Source organism: Myripristis murdjan, chromosome 11, assembly GCF_902150065.1.
Source record: "Myripristis murdjan chromosome 11, fMyrMur1.1, whole genome shotgun sequence".
Classification (NCBI taxonomy): Eukaryota; Metazoa; Chordata; class Actinopteri; order Holocentriformes; family Holocentridae; genus Myripristis; species Myripristis murdjan.
The window spans coordinates 24,646,823-24,664,698 of record NC_043990.1 but is presented as its reverse complement, the minus strand read 5'-3'; the positions used below and the strand labels follow the sequence as shown (position 1 = coordinate 24,664,698).

The 17,876-nt window shown below is 41.7% G+C and overlaps 1 protein-coding gene across 2 annotated transcripts in view; it reads left to right on the top strand.

The window, feature by feature from the left end:
* e2f3 (E2F transcription factor 3) overlaps positions 1-12,525 on the top strand; it is a 12,803-nt gene extending 278 nt beyond the window's left edge. Inside the window, exons 1-7 of one of the 2 annotated variants that reach the window (XM_030064213.1) lie at positions 1-277; positions 2,595-2,706; positions 5,176-5,395; positions 6,069-6,200; positions 6,343-6,457; positions 7,400-7,595; positions 9,359-12,525. The exon at positions 1-277 is cut by the window's left edge and continues 278 nt beyond it. In XM_030064213.1, coding sequence (XP_029920073.1) covers positions 26-277; positions 2,595-2,706; positions 5,176-5,395; positions 6,069-6,200; positions 6,343-6,457; positions 7,400-7,595; positions 9,359-9,648 — 1,317 coding nt within the window. In that variant the 5' untranslated portion in view covers positions 1-25 and the 3' untranslated portion in view covers positions 9,649-12,525. Of the gene's footprint in view, positions 278-2,594; positions 2,707-5,172; positions 5,396-6,068; positions 6,201-6,342; positions 6,458-7,399; positions 7,596-9,358 lie in introns of both variants that reach the window. The other variant, XM_030064212.1, reaches the window with a different exon arrangement.
* Positions 12,526-17,876: the final 5,351 nt, after the last annotated feature.

Here is a 17,876-nt window from a genome sequence, read left to right as displayed (position 1 = left end):
TTAGCGGAGGGACAAAGGGGAGAAGATGAGAAGGGGGGTTGAAAGAGTCACCATTTCAGGGGTCCAGAGCTCCTCTGATGAGAAAACAGGGACACCGTCGACTTTATCGGAGCACTGCCCTCCCGGTGCGTATGTGCACATCCTCAGCCCTTCATCCTGTCCGGGTCAAACCGTGAATGTCAGTTTCTCGGAACACTCCGACTCTCCCCGGTTCACCACCCCCACCGGACCGCCAGTAAAACGGACGGGGACGAGACCTGACCTCACACGGACACAGGTGAGCCACAAAGCCCCCACAGTGTGCTATCTGAGACTGAACATCTCAGTACAGCTCAGTATTGAACACCGTGTCGCTAGCAAAGTGCCAGTGATGGTTTGGGTCAAGGCGGGGAGTGAGATGCGGATTAGCCACACTGGCTGCTAGCTTAACTCCGCCGCAGTTTGACCGTCACAAGCCAGCCGGGTTACCACTCAGCTCCTGGTGAAATGCCTCGTTTTTCTCCTTGAATTTAGTGTCAACATTGTGTTACCTGCCTCAACTTGACTCACGTTAGGGTTGTGGTTAGTCCACAGCTTAGTTTTGACAAACACTGCTATCGGTTAAGGAGGCTTGCTAAAATATTTATTGGTAGTTACTTATACATGATATCTCGCCTTACTAGTCACATGAACAACTTGATATGATGCCTTGATATTAGTTTTGCTTTTACAGCTTGAAACACTTCGGGCTAACTCGCAGTGTCACTTCAGTTAGCCGCGTCAAGTTGGCCAGGTTTACCCAGGACCATACCGGAAGCTGCGGTATTTACCTTGGAAATTAAAGCAAATGCGTTGTGACGGAATACCAATACATTAAAAATAATAGTAAATGTTGTGAAATTGAAGGCATTGCTATTGGATTCTAATCCTGAAGTGGAGCTAATGTAATTGCAAGAATTACATAATGCCAACATGTTGTGTAGCTATCTCAGTGTTTATCTTTGTGCTAAAAATGTTATGGTACTTGAAATAGAAACTGAAATCCACACTGTAACTGCGTAATGACTTGCACATGTTAGTGAAATAATGTCCTATAAATTTAAGGCTGAAACCCCAAAACGTACATCTTGATGGGAATTCACAATCATATCCAATCTTAAATATTCAGCACCTTGAGTAGGGACTGTTATAGTGGTTGAATAGTGTGGGATTACCAACGTTTGATCACTGTTTACTATCAATGCATGTGTTTATACCGTATTTTTATTTGCTTGTTTGTACGTATAGCTGCCAGCACCCAGTTTTCCTGCATGAGCTGTCAGTAACACCTCAGGGAGTTGCATTTCTGGGCAGAAGGCGTGAATTTATTTTGAAGGCGATGCCGCTTAACTTCCGGTGTCCTGTCTATGAACAGCAACTTGACACCAGTTTTAAGTTGAGACCTCAAGCCTCGCCTCTCCTGCCAGCTCGGAATATGCTCATTTAAATCGGTTAACGTTTGACACGACGATCAAATCCATTCACTGCTCAGTCACTCAAGGGACGCACTGGTAAGAAGGCGACTTTAAACGGGAATGTGCACTTTTATTGGCAGAGAATCAGGCGTTGAATGACTGTAGGAGGGGGGATGGGGAGGCTCTGCTCCCAGTAAACACAGGAGGCTTGTGTGCCGTCCCCCCACTAGGTTAATCCTCAGTGCCAGTGAATCAGCAACAGCTCCACAGGATGAGACAAACTCAGTGTTTCTCTAAAGAATAATCTTCATTGCTCTTTATCACTTGAAACATAAGTCATTCAAGTGGATGCAGGAGGGATCAAGTTGATGATCTTGCCCAAAATGGCTGCCCTGTGAGGCATTGCCTTTAAGGAGATTATTGCAAACAAAATTATTGTATTAACTGAATGATCCTGTAATATGAAGCATAAAGTGGAGACTTACCTGCACCCCAACAAGATCTACAAGTGGGTAATGGTGGTAGAGTTGCTCATGTGGATATTAGCATTGGGGAAAAAAACTAGTTCACTCAAGTATTGCAATTCTTCTCTTTTCCTTTTTAATTTTCTCTTTTTTAAACTTTTTTTTTTAAATTACTGAATTGATTTTTAAAGCAAATATATGGTATCATGAAACTAGACAACCTAAGGAATCCATTGTCATGCTAGGTTGTTGGTAAGGGGAGTAAATACTCCAAAGTTAGGTAAATCTCGGGGAGGGAAAAACTGTCATGGTCATTTTTGATGGGGTCCCATGACCTCTGACCTCAAGGTATCTGAATCCAATTGGGCTTTCTGGGTACACATGGGTCTCCCCTTTGCAGACATGCCCACCTTATTCTAATCCCATGCGGTTTGGGACACACACCATGCGGGTTTTAGCATACAGTAAAAATGTGTTATTTTGGCCTATTGCAAAAAGGTGTATTTGTGCAGACTGGGGCATAAACAATTTTGGAGTTGCATAATTTGGGTTTGGCTGGAAAGCTGAGACTCTTGTGGATTCAGTGAGCCACATTTTATTCATGTGTTATCATGTTAGCCATTTCACTGAAGTGAGATCATTTTTTGAAACTTGACGTCACTGTTTAAAATGACCTATCTGTGTCTCTTTGTCTCAGACGAAGAGAAGGCTGGAGCTGGACGTCGGTGACCCTCAGTACCTCCAGGATGTTGGCAGGACCTCCAAAGCCAAGAGGCCCGCAGCATCTCCCTCCCCAAGGGGAGCAAAGAGTAAGGCTTTGTGCTGTGTTTTTTTTTTTTTATTTTATTTTATTTAGTCGCTTAGTTCCACTTTGGTCATGGTTGGGGTTAGTGTTCATTGTGGTCCATTAGAGCACTGAACACAAAGTCAAAACAATGTGTGCATATCCAAACCCTCTGCAGTAAAGCCAGCTCAGACCTCCTCTGCACATTGTAAACACCATTTGGTTTCAATTCATTTGCGGCCTTTACTGATGTTACGCATTGATGAAATGAAAGCACAAGTTGGGTGGCGTTGGCAATAAACTTTTGTGTAAAATACACTTGAGCTCAATATTTCCCTCTTGAAAGCCTTTGTAAGCACAACTGGGAATTTTACATTGATGTTGTTGATGGAAACTGACCAGCAGTGACAAATTGGCTTAAAGTTAGAGCTAAGTCAAATTTGAAAAAGCTGAGTCCTAAAGGATAGATTGTCTGACTAGAGGCTGGACTGGGACATTGTAGAAGATAAAAAAAAAAAAAAAAAAAGATTAAAAAAAAAGTGTCCATTAGCGAGGACAATGGAGAACCACATACGAGAACTAAGTTTTATTATTTTAGTCTGCTTAGAGGATACTCAGTAGTGTTTTTAAACTGGTGCCAGTGGTCTAGGTTGTCCGTCTCCTTTACATGAATCCTGCTGGTGTTTTTTTTTAAACATCCCAAACTATGCAGACTGCAAGATGTCACTAAATTCATGGTAAGAAATATCCCAGAATATTACTTTTAACTCCACTAATGTGTCCGAGAACGGACTGTTTTTATATAATGTGAACATAATTACTTCTGTTTTTATCTATGCCTCATTAGCACAAAATTAATAAAATTCTGACACCACTGGTGTTTCAGCAATCGGCGCATTGTGACACATTCTCCAATGCTGAGCTATTTATGCTCACACCAGTGTCGGCTATTACGGCGTGGTTACAGTGACACGTGAACAGAGAAGAATAGTTTTACTTTAAGATTAGGGGCAATTAATGAGAGCGTGACGTCAGTTGCTATTCCCCCCCTTTCCTGTTTGATTGAGAGCTTGCTCATCAAAAGGTTTTGAATACCTGCAACTGCTGACTTACGAAAAATGGTGTTTTGATTTTGTGCATATCCAGGTTATAAATCTGCCATTTTACTGAGGGTTCTTTTACCAAGGTAACAATAATCAGAAGAGTCAAGGGTCAGCAACATGCTTTTATCCTCTGCATGGAGCTGTGCATAGGCTTGTGATGGTGTTAGGTGTGGACTTTGTCATATCATCTCTACTACTGCAAACCCCCAAAGTAAAGATTACTTTAGAAAAAACTCCATTTTATTACAGTTTTTGACTTTTGTTTAAGAGCTCTCAAATCTTAGTGGATGATGAAGCTCACGATAGTACAGAAATCCACATTTTTAAACTGGGTTTACTGTCCCTTCAATTACACCGTATTCTCTTTTTAAGAGGATTATTGTTATCCAGTTTAAGGGGACTTAAGTGAATGCAGTGTCAGTCTTCAATCAGAGACATGGATTCACTAAATCTTGAGTTATGGCAGATTCCCAGCATTTACTGCCACTTGCTGCTAAAACCCAGGAACCCGCTTATGTGGACTAAAGTTAAGTGGACAAAGTACTAACAGATTAGACACAGCATTAGTTGGTCAGTGTGAGACATTATTAGATGCAGGTCACCAAAGTGTCATCTTAAAGGGAACTTTGGTCCTCAGTGCTCGCCCTGTATTGATTATGTCTTGTTTTTGCACCAGGTTTTGCGAGATCTTGCAGTGATTTTTACAGCACTTCAAATTAAGATTTAGACACATTTGGACACCTTTTTGGTGACTGTCCACATGTTCCCTTACCAATTATTTTTTATCAGCCATGAGTCTCCTTTTTGTTTGTACTTCTCTAACTGCACTGTGAACCCACAAGTGATGTTAGACTCCAGTGTAGCTGTTACTCCTCTTCTGTCTTTTCCGCAAAGACTTGAATTTCTCAGGGGCAGAATGGGATGCAAGAAAAGGAATGAGGAATGTCTCAGCAGTCTCTGAACCCTTTGGTACTCAAAGGGTTACTTTTTTTTGGTGTTTTTTGGTGTTTTTTTTTTTTTTTTTTTTTTTTTTTTTAAAAGCAGAGAACAGGGTTGGAAAGGTAAACTGGGGAAACTTGGCAGCGTTTTTAGAACCAACAGGATACAATTTCCTTGTGTATTCCCATTATTGATTGGGAATTTCCCCCCTCTTTCAAGGAAATGTTAAACTTTTAATTCACTGACGTCTCGTGGCCACAAGGTGAAGTTGAAGTGAATACGATTAAACTAACAGGCTAGTGCAAATTTTTGCTGTTATACACAATCTCTAAATTAGACTGTTTTATTTTTGGTGTAGTTCAAATGTAATATTCTGGGCAATTGTCAAGGAATTGGCTGTTTTAAAATTCAATGGATTTTTGTGTAATTTAAAATCCCCATCTATTCAGCAGCCCCCAAGCCTTCGCTGGAGAGGACGCGATACGACACCTCCCTTGGCCTGCTGACCCAGAAGTTCGTGCAGCTGCTGGGCCGCTCCTCTGACGGGGTAGTAGACCTGAACCTGGCCGCCCAGGAGCTCAATGTCCAGAAGAGACGCCTCTACGACATCACCAACGTCCTGGAGGGGGTGCACCTCATCAAAAAGAAGTCCAAGAATAACATCCAGTGGATGTAAGTGGGCATGGCCGAAGTCTGTCGACAGAGCTTGCAGTACAGAATGAATTACAGCATACATGAATGGGATGCAATATGACAGTGGTAAAGAATTTGTATGATATATAGCAGAGACACTGGAATTACAACATTTTTTTGGTCGGGGCGTTTAAACCATGATATTACAATGACACAGTGCTCAGTGGTCAGTCGCTTATGGAAGATGATCTTGCCCATTGGACCACCCACAACCCATCTTTAAAATGTGCTGGGTTATGGCCAACATTGCTCATCTTGAAGCTCCGCACATGTTTTCCTATATCCAGTATGTATAAAGCTGGTGAAGGGAGAGGGTGCAAAGCATATTTGCACAGCTGAACACATCTCTGTATTTTTGTTTTCTCATAATGGAAACAGACACTAATGCGTGCGTACGCATGCAGTGCTGGTTCCACCTGACCAGATGCTGTCTCTGCCTGCTGTATTATACCATGTTCAGCAGGTGCACTACTTTATTTTTGTCTGATTCTTTTCTGTATCTTGTTCCTTAATGCTGCGATGACCCAGTTTGCCCAGTGGGGTCATAAGTTTCAGCTAATCTAATCTTCCACTCGTACATATGTGTTTGAGTGAAGCCGTTGGTATGGTGTTAATCTTCTGTTGCCCCTTGGATGTGTGTGTGTGTGCACAGGGGCAGTCAGCTGAATGTGGACAGTGATCAAGTGCTGCAGGATCTCAGCGACGAGGAGAGGAAGCTGGACGAGCTGATCCAGAGCTGTACGCGTCAGGTTCACCAGCTGCATGCAGACCGGCACAGTCAGAGATATCCTTTATTTCCATTTGAGTTGGCCTCAGACATTGAATGCCTGCTGTTTGGTGGCAGGGGATAGTGTGATAACCACATACAATAGCTGTTCCTCAAAAATGATTTGTAACAAAAGGGTGTTCCTCCTTGACCATGTCACATTTGCCTATTTGACGTATGACGATGTCCAGAAGATCCCCAGCTTGAAAGAGCAGACGGTGATAGTGATCAAAGCCCCAGCAGAGACCAGACTTGAGGTTCCACATCCAGAGGAGGTAAAGCAAACTTATCGTTTGTTAGTTCCACCATTTTTTTTTCTTAAAATATTTTTACTAAATCTGATATAAAAGATCTTTTGTACAAACTGCAGTAATGGGACACTGTATTGTGTTCTTAAAAATGATCTCAAATAAGATCCAATCCCAAAAGTGAATCAGTCTTGTACACATAGTCTAAACATGTGTGACAGTATTTACAATACAAAAATAAACAGGATGTCAAATAAACAAGGGCAGAGAAAACAAGTATGCCTTTTCTATATAGAGCTCAACAAATGCCTTATAAATGTGTTGTCTCTGCAAAACTGCAACTGGTTTGGTGTGCAAATGCTGCAACAATAGAAACTTTTCGGTTTAGAAATAAAATTTTGCTGTCCATAAATAATTGTCCTTAAGAAGGAGCATGGAAACCTGTCGAGGCAAACCTGATATCTTTTTAAATTGGCAAAAATTAAATCTCCTTCCCGAGGCCTTCTCTCAAGGAACTGTGGTTACAAAAAGCACCGGCTGCAGGCCACAGAAAACTGGCTCCTATCTAACTTGAATGTTATGAAAACAAAAGTGATGTGTCTATGCTCCAAATTTTGCCGATATTTTTAACATTGTGTGCTTGACACAATCTGACTGAGCTGACTCTTTTCAGTTTTTCAGTTGTCACACAGGCAGATATACAGCGAAGAGGAGTTGAGTGCCTCTCACAGACACCTTTACTGCCAGTTTTTTTGCTGCTCAGACTATTTTTCAGTTAAAGGCAGTACTTCTTAAATGGTTTTGGCCTCAGTTTTTGCAATGTGTTAGGGGTTTGGAGCACCAGTGCTACCAGGTAGAGGTTAATTTAAAATCCTGCAGTAGCTTCTTAACCAACTTGGAGTAGAGGATTGCAGTGAGAATTAAGAGGTTGTAAAATACGAGTGCTGTGTCTATCTGTCCTCTGAACAGGGCCTCCAGGTCCACCTGAGCAGCACCCAGGGGCCTATTGATGTCTTTGTCTGTTCTGATGACCCCATCCCCTCTGATGACACAAACGGTTCTGTTGCCAACGGTATCAACGGCAGTCACCTGCACGTGTCCACCAATGGAAATGGCTCGGTCCACCCCTCGTCTTCCTCATCCTTCATCCGAGTTTCATCCCAAGGTGAGCCTTGTGCGTGAAGACCCTGTGGCTGCTTTCAGGCCAGGTCCTCACACAACACTGCTGCTTACTAATAATGACCCTAGTCACTGTAGTGGATTGGATTAGAAGGAATGCTCCAGCCAGCCAGCATCAAAAATTAATTAGAAGCATAGTTTGTATTGGACTAGTCTACTTTTGTCATCACTGGTCCTTTTGTGTTGTTGTTCTTGAACAAAGTGAATGGGAGTGGCTGTAAGGCAAAACTGCTGCCCGTTTGGAATCACTGGGCCTTGCTTTTATGCAAAGTAGTAACCAGTCAGATCATCCCAACATGATTTTCTTGTTCAGTGTTTTCAAACAAGAAAATGGAACTTGTATGCTTTGATTGCAGGTCAGAGGTGTGTGCGATTTCATTCTAATTTCTAGACCTGTGGTTTCTTAAAGTTACGTACAAGAACTTTAAAGGGTTTCAGAGGGGCCCCACAGTGATATTGTACTTATCAGTGTAGCTTTGTTCATTAGAAATGATCACCTATTAAGGGGTATTCATCAGAATGATTGTTCTGCTCACAGGCTGCACTCTCAGCACTATTGTATCCCCCCTGCAGTATAAAGTTCAATACTAAACAGCATATAACTTACTATAATGCATTCTACAAAATCATACACAATGAAGTTCTGTGAATGAGGTGTCCACCACATGAAATTTGCTCCTGCTGTTAAGGAAAATGCCACATTCACTGTCAATATAATATCTTAATTTACCCAGATATTAAACATCCTTTTCATATGTTGTTCCTGCTTGGAGTTGCATTAAAGTTTATAAGGCATCCAGTGCAGCACAAAGCTCTAAGCTCCTAAACAGTTCATCAATTTGCGAACCTGCAGTCTCCGCAGTTGTTATCGTTTGTCTTCCAGGTTTGATTTTTCTGACAAAATGGCACATGAATGCAATCTGTTTAGCAGCTGATGAGCAGGTTCTAGATGTTAGATCTAATTTCCAGCACATAAACAGTGTAGTGCTTGTGTTTTTATATATACATATATAAAAACACAACTTAAATCATCTGATGGCAGAAATCCCAGATCCAGGTCGGGACCAAACTCAAATTAGCTAACTGTTGGTTCAGAGCTATCTTTGCATCAAGGCTCAGACATGTGAGAGCATACGCTTCCAGCTTTTGTTGTTGGAGGTAAAATTGCCAGCTGAAGCACTGTTCATTAATGAACTATATTAAACATGACTAGAATGTCAACACACACCTGCGTGTCATCCTGATTTCACATTTGTTTACCTTGTTCCATTAATAGCATCTCAGTGGCCCTTCACTGCTTCACTGCTTTACAGGACTAAACATGTAGACTGACCAGGCGGAGAAGCAATACTTTTTGTTGTTCTATTTCTCAAACGTTAAAATGAGGGTTCGACTAGTGGGGTTTTGAAGATAGATATGATGTAACCCAGGTTGTACTTACAATATTGATAAAGCATGTTCATGCACACTTGTGAAATCTTACAAATTCTTACATTAGGGGCCGTCTAGGTCATGGGCTACAGCCCGTCTAGGCAGTTTGTACAGTGTGCGATCAAAATCATTTCCATCTCCCTGGATGTGACCGACCCTTAAGCTTTTGTATAAATTGCCAGTATTGACCTGATTTATATCAACCCGTGTTGGGTCTTTGTCTCAGTCTTATATTGGCTTTTCCTGCCCACATCGATCGTCTTTTCTTTCCCCTTGTTGTCTTCTCCGTTCCCTTCCCTGCCCCTCTTTTCTTTCCAGGCGGTGCGAATCACTTTCCTGGCAGTAACGGTTCCTCCAGCCCACTGTCCGGGCTAACGCAGTGCTCAACACCAGTTACTGTCACCCCCGTCTTCCCACTTCCCACTTCCCTTACATCGCTCCAACAGCCCTCCGACGACCAACAGACGTTTGTCACCCTCACCCAACCTCTGCCCCTTTCTCTCGGAGGCGAGGACTATCTCCTGAGCCTGGGCGAGGACGAGGGCATCACTGACTTCTTCTCCTCCGTCGACCTCGACCAACTGCCCATAGACATGCCCCTTATCTGAACCGTCCTCTCCCTGTAGGACTCGGGAGGTAGTCGTTTGGAGGAAGTGGCTGTATTTGCACAAACAGGATATCAAGGGCGAACATGAAAGGAAAAGAAAACGCTAATTTGACTCTATGGGAGTGTCTATTTGAATATGCGTTTGCGTACCCTAGAGAAACCAACTTGGATTTTCCGATGCTCAGGTGTGTGGAAGAAGTGTTGTTACCCTAAAAACAGCTCATCGGAGCACTGTTGTAAAAGCCATGTCCTCTACATCTAACGACTAAGGAAAATCTTATGGCTTCTGCCCTGTCTTTTCGGCTTACACTGACAGGCATGTTGTCAAACCAAACCCTTCCTTTCCTAGCTGCAAGCCATTAACATGTCTGGGAGAAGTTCTCATGGGATCTAGCGTGCACATCCCGAGTCCGAGTCTCGCTGTCCCAACACAGGACTCGTGCATAACCCAACAGTGGCATGGGCCGGACCTGTCACAATCCAGAGGAACCCGAGGATTAATAATTCTCGTCTGGAGTTGTGATTCGGAGCTGCATTTTGATCTTCCACACCTAGTGAAATACTCCAAAGTCATTGTTGTGACACTTGAGTGTTTAAACTTGTGCATAACTTTAGAGATGAGAAAAGATTCGGTATGCGAGGATGGTCGAGCACACTGCAACTGTGTGATTAATAGTAGTGAATTATTGCTCATGTTTGGTTTTGTCTTAATTATACTGCCATTCAGGAATATGAACATTGAATCAAATTGTGTGCCTCCTTACCAAGAGTTTGTCTCACACGTCCTTGCACTGAATAGGCCGAGAACCCTGCCTAGCTTGTGTTGCCTCTGCAACCAAAGTCAGTTTGTTCAGTTATTACTCAGTCTCAGTATGAACCCAGTTTAGGCTTCATAGTTTTTCTCAGGGCCCTTGTCACTTTTGCTTCAAGTGAAATGTTGTATCTTGAGAGTTGGTTGACTTCCCCTATTGGTTCATTTCCTGTGTGACAGATCCGATTTTTCAGCTTTTCACATGTCCCTTTATTGTTGGCAATGTTTTGTGCAGAATATTGCTGCAGTACTTCTTGGATACCAGTAAGAAAGCTCACATCACTCATGTTCAATTCCTTGCCCCATTTTCCCATAGGTCTGTGCAAGAACCCGAGAAGGTTTGCCCTGCTGTAATACTGTTGAATTTATGAAGCTGAGGGAACAACTGTAGATACATGTAAGAGCATGGACATTTCAAGTGTCCATCTAGTTTTTAGAAGATGAAAGGGCTTTTCATAGTGATATATAGGGAGACATTATTATAAATGCTCACATTAGCCATTGTGAGCATTACAAGTTGTTTGGTGTTTTGGAAAACTATACAGTAAGTATGCTAGAAAGTGAAATGTGTAAATAGATGTTCTTCCAACATTTTATTGATTTTGAAATTACCCTGCCATCCCAATCTCCAGTCCTCCCTCATTGGTGGAATTTGTAAATGGTTAGCTTTTATCCATGAATTAATAGCAAAGGGCAATTTGATTTTTTTTAATTTATTCTTTTGTTTATGCTGCCATTTTGTCCACAAGAGAAATGTCGATGATTTCAGACTTCAAATGCACAAATAAGCTTCAGTTTCTTTTTCTTCAAACCTTGGATTTTAATTCAGGTCTGTGCCATTTTCTGCAAATGTCTATCCAAGCCATGATGCGGCACTGAACAGCTAATGTATGTTGAAATGGAAAACCCACTTGAAAGCCATTTTAACACTAGCCTCATCCATCCCTGCACAGGAAGTTAGGCCTTGTGGTCATCACCTGAAGGTACTAACTTAAATAGAAACCAAAGTAGCCATGCCGTTTTCCCCCAGTCGTAACATAACACCGTGAAGGGTGAGACTGGTTGTGACTGTTACGATGTGCTGGACTTCAGCCTGTTGATGGTTGGAGGACTTTGGAGAAACTTAACTCAACTGTGGGCATTCTTGTGATTTCTTGAAATGAGGCACCATAAAAGACTACCCCCACCCACCTGTCATGAGTCATTGATTTTTCCAGTTGAATCCAATTACACTCTGATATACTTGACAACACACTTGGTGATACAAATACAGTGTGGAAAAAAATAGCTTTTCTCCAAACAAAACCCATGCCTTCTGCAATGTTGTCCCCAAAAGAAAAAGGGCTAAATGGCTTTTTCTGCAACACTGTAAAATCTGGTTATTGTCCTGTCATTCAAGTACTGTATCAAACTGCAATAACTGGATCCATGCCCTGCCTTTCCTCTCAACTACATTTTTCCCTGCCCCATTGTGCTTTGATCCTTTGTCCATTTTGATATCAATATGGGTTAGCCGTTTTTGGAATCTACGCTTTTGTTTCCGCTCATTGTCTTGCAGTACCAAAGTGAAAAATCCCATTTGTCACAGCTAATTGTATAGGTGTTAGTAAGTTCTATGGTCAGCTTTTTGTGACAGTGGATAGTTTTTGTGCAGTTCAACACTAGTTTACATAGTTCTGTCTAAAAAGTCAGTTTTGCCCCTGAGATGTGTAAGGTGCTGAAGAAGCAGTGCAGTACAATCTTCTATTGATGCCTCCTTTTTTCCATACAGCTGGAGGTATTGCACCAGTTCCCACTTGTGACTTGAGTTCAACATTTTTATTACAGCATTTGAACACCGAGCCCTCTTTACTGACATAGATCCTTGACACCCCTGTCTGTCTTTTTCAGACAGCAGTCCCTTTTCATCAAGCTGTTTGTAGTTTTGTGTTTTGTTCAGGGCTTGAGTTGTGAATTACACTGATGTACCTTGAGGTGTTACTGTTTTGTGTGACTTGGATATGTTTGGATTACAAAGAAGAAAAAAAGTGTGTGTGGTAATAAAAGCTATCCAGCATTTTATTTTCACCAGGTGTCCGGGTGCGATTTCTGAAAAGATGATTCCATTCTGCTTATGTTAGTCTTTGATAATAAGAATCTTTAGGATGTTCTTGCTGTTAAACCTGGGAGGGGGTTTACTTCTAGGCCCAATCCTAATGTTTAAGGGTTTGAAGAGTCCTTGACACACTTATCCCTTCTAACATAACATTACAAGTGTAGGTCAAATATATGAAATAAGCTAAGCTCAGTAAGCCTGAGGGTTGTGTTGCAAAGACAAATATTCTTCAATACTTACTGAAATTCTGGTTATATGTGTAAAATTTTTTGTGTAGCTGATTAAGTATTTGGTGTCGTTAATAACTGTTACCTATAGGATATGGTTATCTTCCCATCCGTTATATATAGTGTTTTGTTTTATATCATAATTGTATCAAATTAGCTTTGTCATGTTTATAAACTAATAACCAGGAAAGGAACACTTGTTTGACAAAAATAGATAATGGGAATTTTCCTGCCATTGAAATTCAAGAAGATATTCCCTACCACTTATTTCTCAGAAAGAAGTTTTGGACTGAAATGACACAATTTGCTAACCCATTTAGCTTTACACCGGGATTTCCCGTCCCAGTTTAATGTCACAACAGGATGGATTGCGGGGCATTCCATTCAAGCAAAGTCTAGGATTGCAGACTTGGAAAGTGTTCATGAAGGACTCAAAGTCTGCGCCAGAGCCCGCACACACTGAAGTTTGTCAATAGTAGCTACAAAAATTAGACGATGTGAAGCTTTTAAAAGTGTTCAACATAATTTTGATTGTGAATATTGGTGAGTATACACAACATGAAATGATCGTTTCTTATAGTTGCATGTTTGGCTGGCCATTGTTTAAAATGACACTGAAGTAGTTAACTGGAGGTCTCTACCTTAATATTCTATAGTCAAAGTAATCTGAAGAGAACTGGAAATCAGTTTTAGTGAGTAATCCAATAGAATGCAATTTCCTGTTTCAGTTTTTGAGAAAATAAATTACTGGCCCTCTGTGAAGCACTGGAAAACACAGTTGGTGTAACAGGACTACATGACTGTGCTCAGCATTTGACTCAACTAGAAGATCTCACAGCTTTATCTTTCTGTGTGACAGCCCCAATATGAGCTGTACTCTGTTTGCGTGGGAGAGAACACCGCTTCAAACTGCATGCCAAGATTTAGTATGTTAATGTCTCCTTGCTCACTGGCAGACGTGTTCTTGGTAGAATGAGACTTGGAACAACATTTCGACTTCTCAGAAATCATTGCGTTCCACTGTCTTTTGATGTACATCCAGTCCAGCATGCAGCACTTCTTAGATAAAATGTCAAGTTTCAGAAACCTTTAGGAATGTCTCACTATAGGAGACAGTTTGAAACTGTAAAGATTAAACTTAGCATTTTGACCCATTTGAAATACTGCAGAGCAATGTTTCCAGTGAGCAATATATTCTGTATATGGTTTGATGCAGTTTCATTAGGTCAAAGGAGTAAATTAATTTTTGAAACATATGAGCATGATGATATAATATTCACAAATCTTTCCTCTGCTTGTTCCTTAATGATTAGTGATGCCCACTAGCGTTCAGCTGGAACAGTGCCCATCATCAGTGTTTTATTTTGTCCCCTTGGACCTCTGTCAAAATGCTTGGCAAGCACTGGGCTGCAGCTTCAAAGAGGTACTTTACTTTAGTACAACATGCATTGTATACTTTTCAGTTGCCTTAACCCCATGTAAATGCGTACAAACTACATCAGTGCCCCTGTGCCCTTGCTGCAGCCCTGATTCACTGCCATTCATTTTTCTTGGCCTTGACTGAAGTAATATTGATGAAAAATAAAGTAACTATGGTAGCATACATTTCATTGGAATAAGCTGTTCTTGATTAGAGGTAGATTTGTTTTCATGTCTGACAACAATGTAATGGACAGTGAGTCTAGAGCGACAGTGGTTTGTCACATTATGTCTTGATATACTTACATGTAGAGTTTAAACAAAAAATATTTTCTCTGCTGATAGCTTTTACCCTAACTTCAAAAATCAGATCAACCCATGACAAAGGCATTATTCTGAGTCAAGATGTGCCATTGGGCTTGCTGCTGCTGCAAGAGCGCTGGCCATAGGGTCACCAACATGGACAGGTTTCATCCTCAAGCCAACATGAATATTGGCACCAAATTTCACGGTGATCCACCAAATAGATTGTCAGAGGTGGAACTCTGACAATAAGTGCTGACCGGCTGACCGACATGGTGATGCACAGGCCCCTTGCTCCCCTACTGGACTGATGAGCTTTGAGGCAGAAAAAACATATATTTCATTGAGTATGTAATTGCTCCAGTTGGTGCATACATTGAAAAAATTTTCTTAGGCAAGACTGAAAATGAATAAAAGTGGATTAAGACCTTAACGAGCAGGACAAATGGAAATATGGACAGCTGATGTTTGGGTAAGGCTGCTGAAAACTAACCATGTTATACCAATAACACTGTAAGTCTTACACTGGATACCCCTTGGTGTAATATCCATGTAGACATTAGGAGGCAGTGTGATCCCACAGAACCACCAGCTAACAGTCATACCAAGTGGTGGTGAGGGTGTTTTGCAGCTATATGACATGAAGTGTCAGCTGTCATTTTCTGGGAATTGAATTTTGTGAATGGCCATCAGGCTCAAATTATTCTAAGGCCCTATCTATAATCAATATGCTGAAACACAGTGGCAGTTATACCAAACCAGGGCACTGAGGACATTTAATGATCAAACTGATGGGTAGTGGAGAATGAAAGTTGCAAAACACATCTTAAGCACACTAGTAAGCTTGAACAGCAATTCTAAGAATTCAACAGTAGGCTTCTTAAATTTTCTTTTTTAAACACCAAGGATATAGAACATACATATAGATCACATATACAGGTCACATATGGAAGAGCACCAGTGGAGCTGGTAGGGATTCAGTATTTTGCCAGCAAGTCAGATGCTTGTCAACATGGCGGCTTGAGTGTGTCTGAAATAAAATCACCATAATCAGCCTGGGATACATTTCAACATGCAATCTGATTAGTTTTTTCAGGGATTACAGCTGGTCTGTGAATTACCTTTTGAACTGCAGGATCAGCTCAGCCTCGCTAACAGGCTGACTGTTAGAAAAGGCAGAACTGAAAGCCACATGAAAGTGCCTGCCTTGATCCCCTTATCTACAACTCAAACAGGCCTGTTAAACATCAATAGAGCAGCCTGTTGGAAGTTTAGGAGTGGAAAAAGTAGTTAAGCACCCAGGTTTGATTGACATTATTAGCTCCTCTGACCTGATTACCATTTCCTCAAGCAAACTACAGGATGGCTGTCTGAAGGACTGTACCCAGTTTCCCGATTTTTTGAGGTGATGTGAAAGACATTTGCTGCTAAGCTACTGTCAACTACACCAGTAAATCGATGTTTCTTAGAAGAACTTCTCTAAACACGAAGCATAAAGACACAAAAACAACACCTTGAACCCAGAACTGAAGAGGAAACCGGTGCTTATTATTGTTTTCAGTAATTTCTTGCTTTTCCTAAACAGTTAACCAATCACCAGACTTGATTTACAGTCTTGGTGAAGTCTGCTCTTGATCCAAGCCAAGTCACCTAGTTGTGAAGTTGATGGTTGTGCTGGACATCTGTAAGAAAATCCTTTTTGGAGCTTTATGTAAGAAGAAACCTGTGGACCTGAATTGGCATCCCTTTGCGTTCCTTATATGCCCTCCTCTTACACTTCTAAGACACATTGTGTTTTAGTGGATCCATCATCTATCAAGCTGCTTCTCTTTGTCTGAGCCGCGGCACCTTAGAAAACACAGCAGCACCCTCAACATGATGATGTAATCCAGTAGGAGGCTGCAGCATCCAGACCTTTCCATAGATGGCAGTATTGAACCTCGAAATCTCACTCAAACCTCCTTTAACCCAGTTCCCCACAAACACTGGCACACACACTTAAGTTCATGGAAAGTCACTGGATCACTGCTATTATTGATTCCTGTGTGTCGTTTCTGTTGTTTTTTTTTTTTTGCCCCCTCTGTGCTAGAAAGACTTGATTTGCACATGAAAAAAAACACAAAGTGAATATTGAATGGGGTCATATTGAATTAGGCCTGACGTCAGCCCGCTCCTCCGTCTCAGGAGGGCTTAGTTAAAGATCAGTCAATATGGCTGTCAATCATCCAATCAATCAGTCGATAGAGTTTCATTTTTAGAGTGCTTCTTGTCACCTACAAGCAAATGACGTAGCAGGTTTGAAAGCACAGAGACAAACACATAGAAAGCTGGACTTTAAGGGCTAAGTCACCACTAACACTTGTTCCCTCCTGGGTTTTGGGAATTACTCAGAGCAGGTGCAACCTTCTGAACCCGTGGACTGACAAGGTTGTCCTGCAGAGCCCAGCTCCAAAAAAACAAGTTGCTTCTGTGCTGCGTTGTCTGTGGCCGGACTGTTATTTCATTGCTGTTATGCACTGAGGCAGGGAAAGAGAAAACGAAGGAGAGGGAGCCAGAAAGAGAGGGTTAAAGAGGGAGCATGAAAACAGCAGAGAGAGAGAGAGAGAGAGTACTATTTGCTTCTCATTGGCTGCCGAGAGTGCGCCGTCTTTTTGCGTAGCGCGCTCTTCAGCCAATCCGTAGCCTCTGCAACATTTTGGGTTTATGAATGAAACGAGTAGTGAGAGAGTGGGACAGGAGTAGTTTGATTCATCAAGCGTAGCTCATAGTGTGCAGAGTACACCAAAGAGATAGGTGCACTTGTTTGCTGTGCAGTGGAACTGAGGTGGCCTCTGTGCAGAGGATGCAAAGAGTGATGCACAGGTGACCATGACAGTACATGTGCAATGCACAAAAACATGCAGCCACACCCCCAGCCGTACGCAGTATCTGATCAGTGTAAAGTTAGGGGTCCGTCTGAACTGATAGGCTGAGGTGGTACTAGTACTGACATTTTTTTTACTAATGTAGAGGTACTTTATGTACATAGTCCACATAAATGATTTGAACGGTACTTTCATGAGAACATGCCAAGTAAGATACTCAAGTGCTTCGCTACATGCAAGAGCAAATTACATTCCAAGTAAAAGTTACAGTATCCACTTGACTTCAAATACTCAAGACAGTGCTTCCTAAAGAAAGTTCTCTTCCATTTCACCTGCAGTGAAAATGCATGACCTGATTACGTGATGTGCTGTGAACAGGTCATTTCAGGCTGAGGCGTGCATTTTATCTTCTGTCAACACTGTTATGGAGCCAATTACAGGAGATAAAGTCTACACATGACCATTTTTGAGGCCAACTTTTATGCCTAAGAGTGAAACTCACTTCAGCAG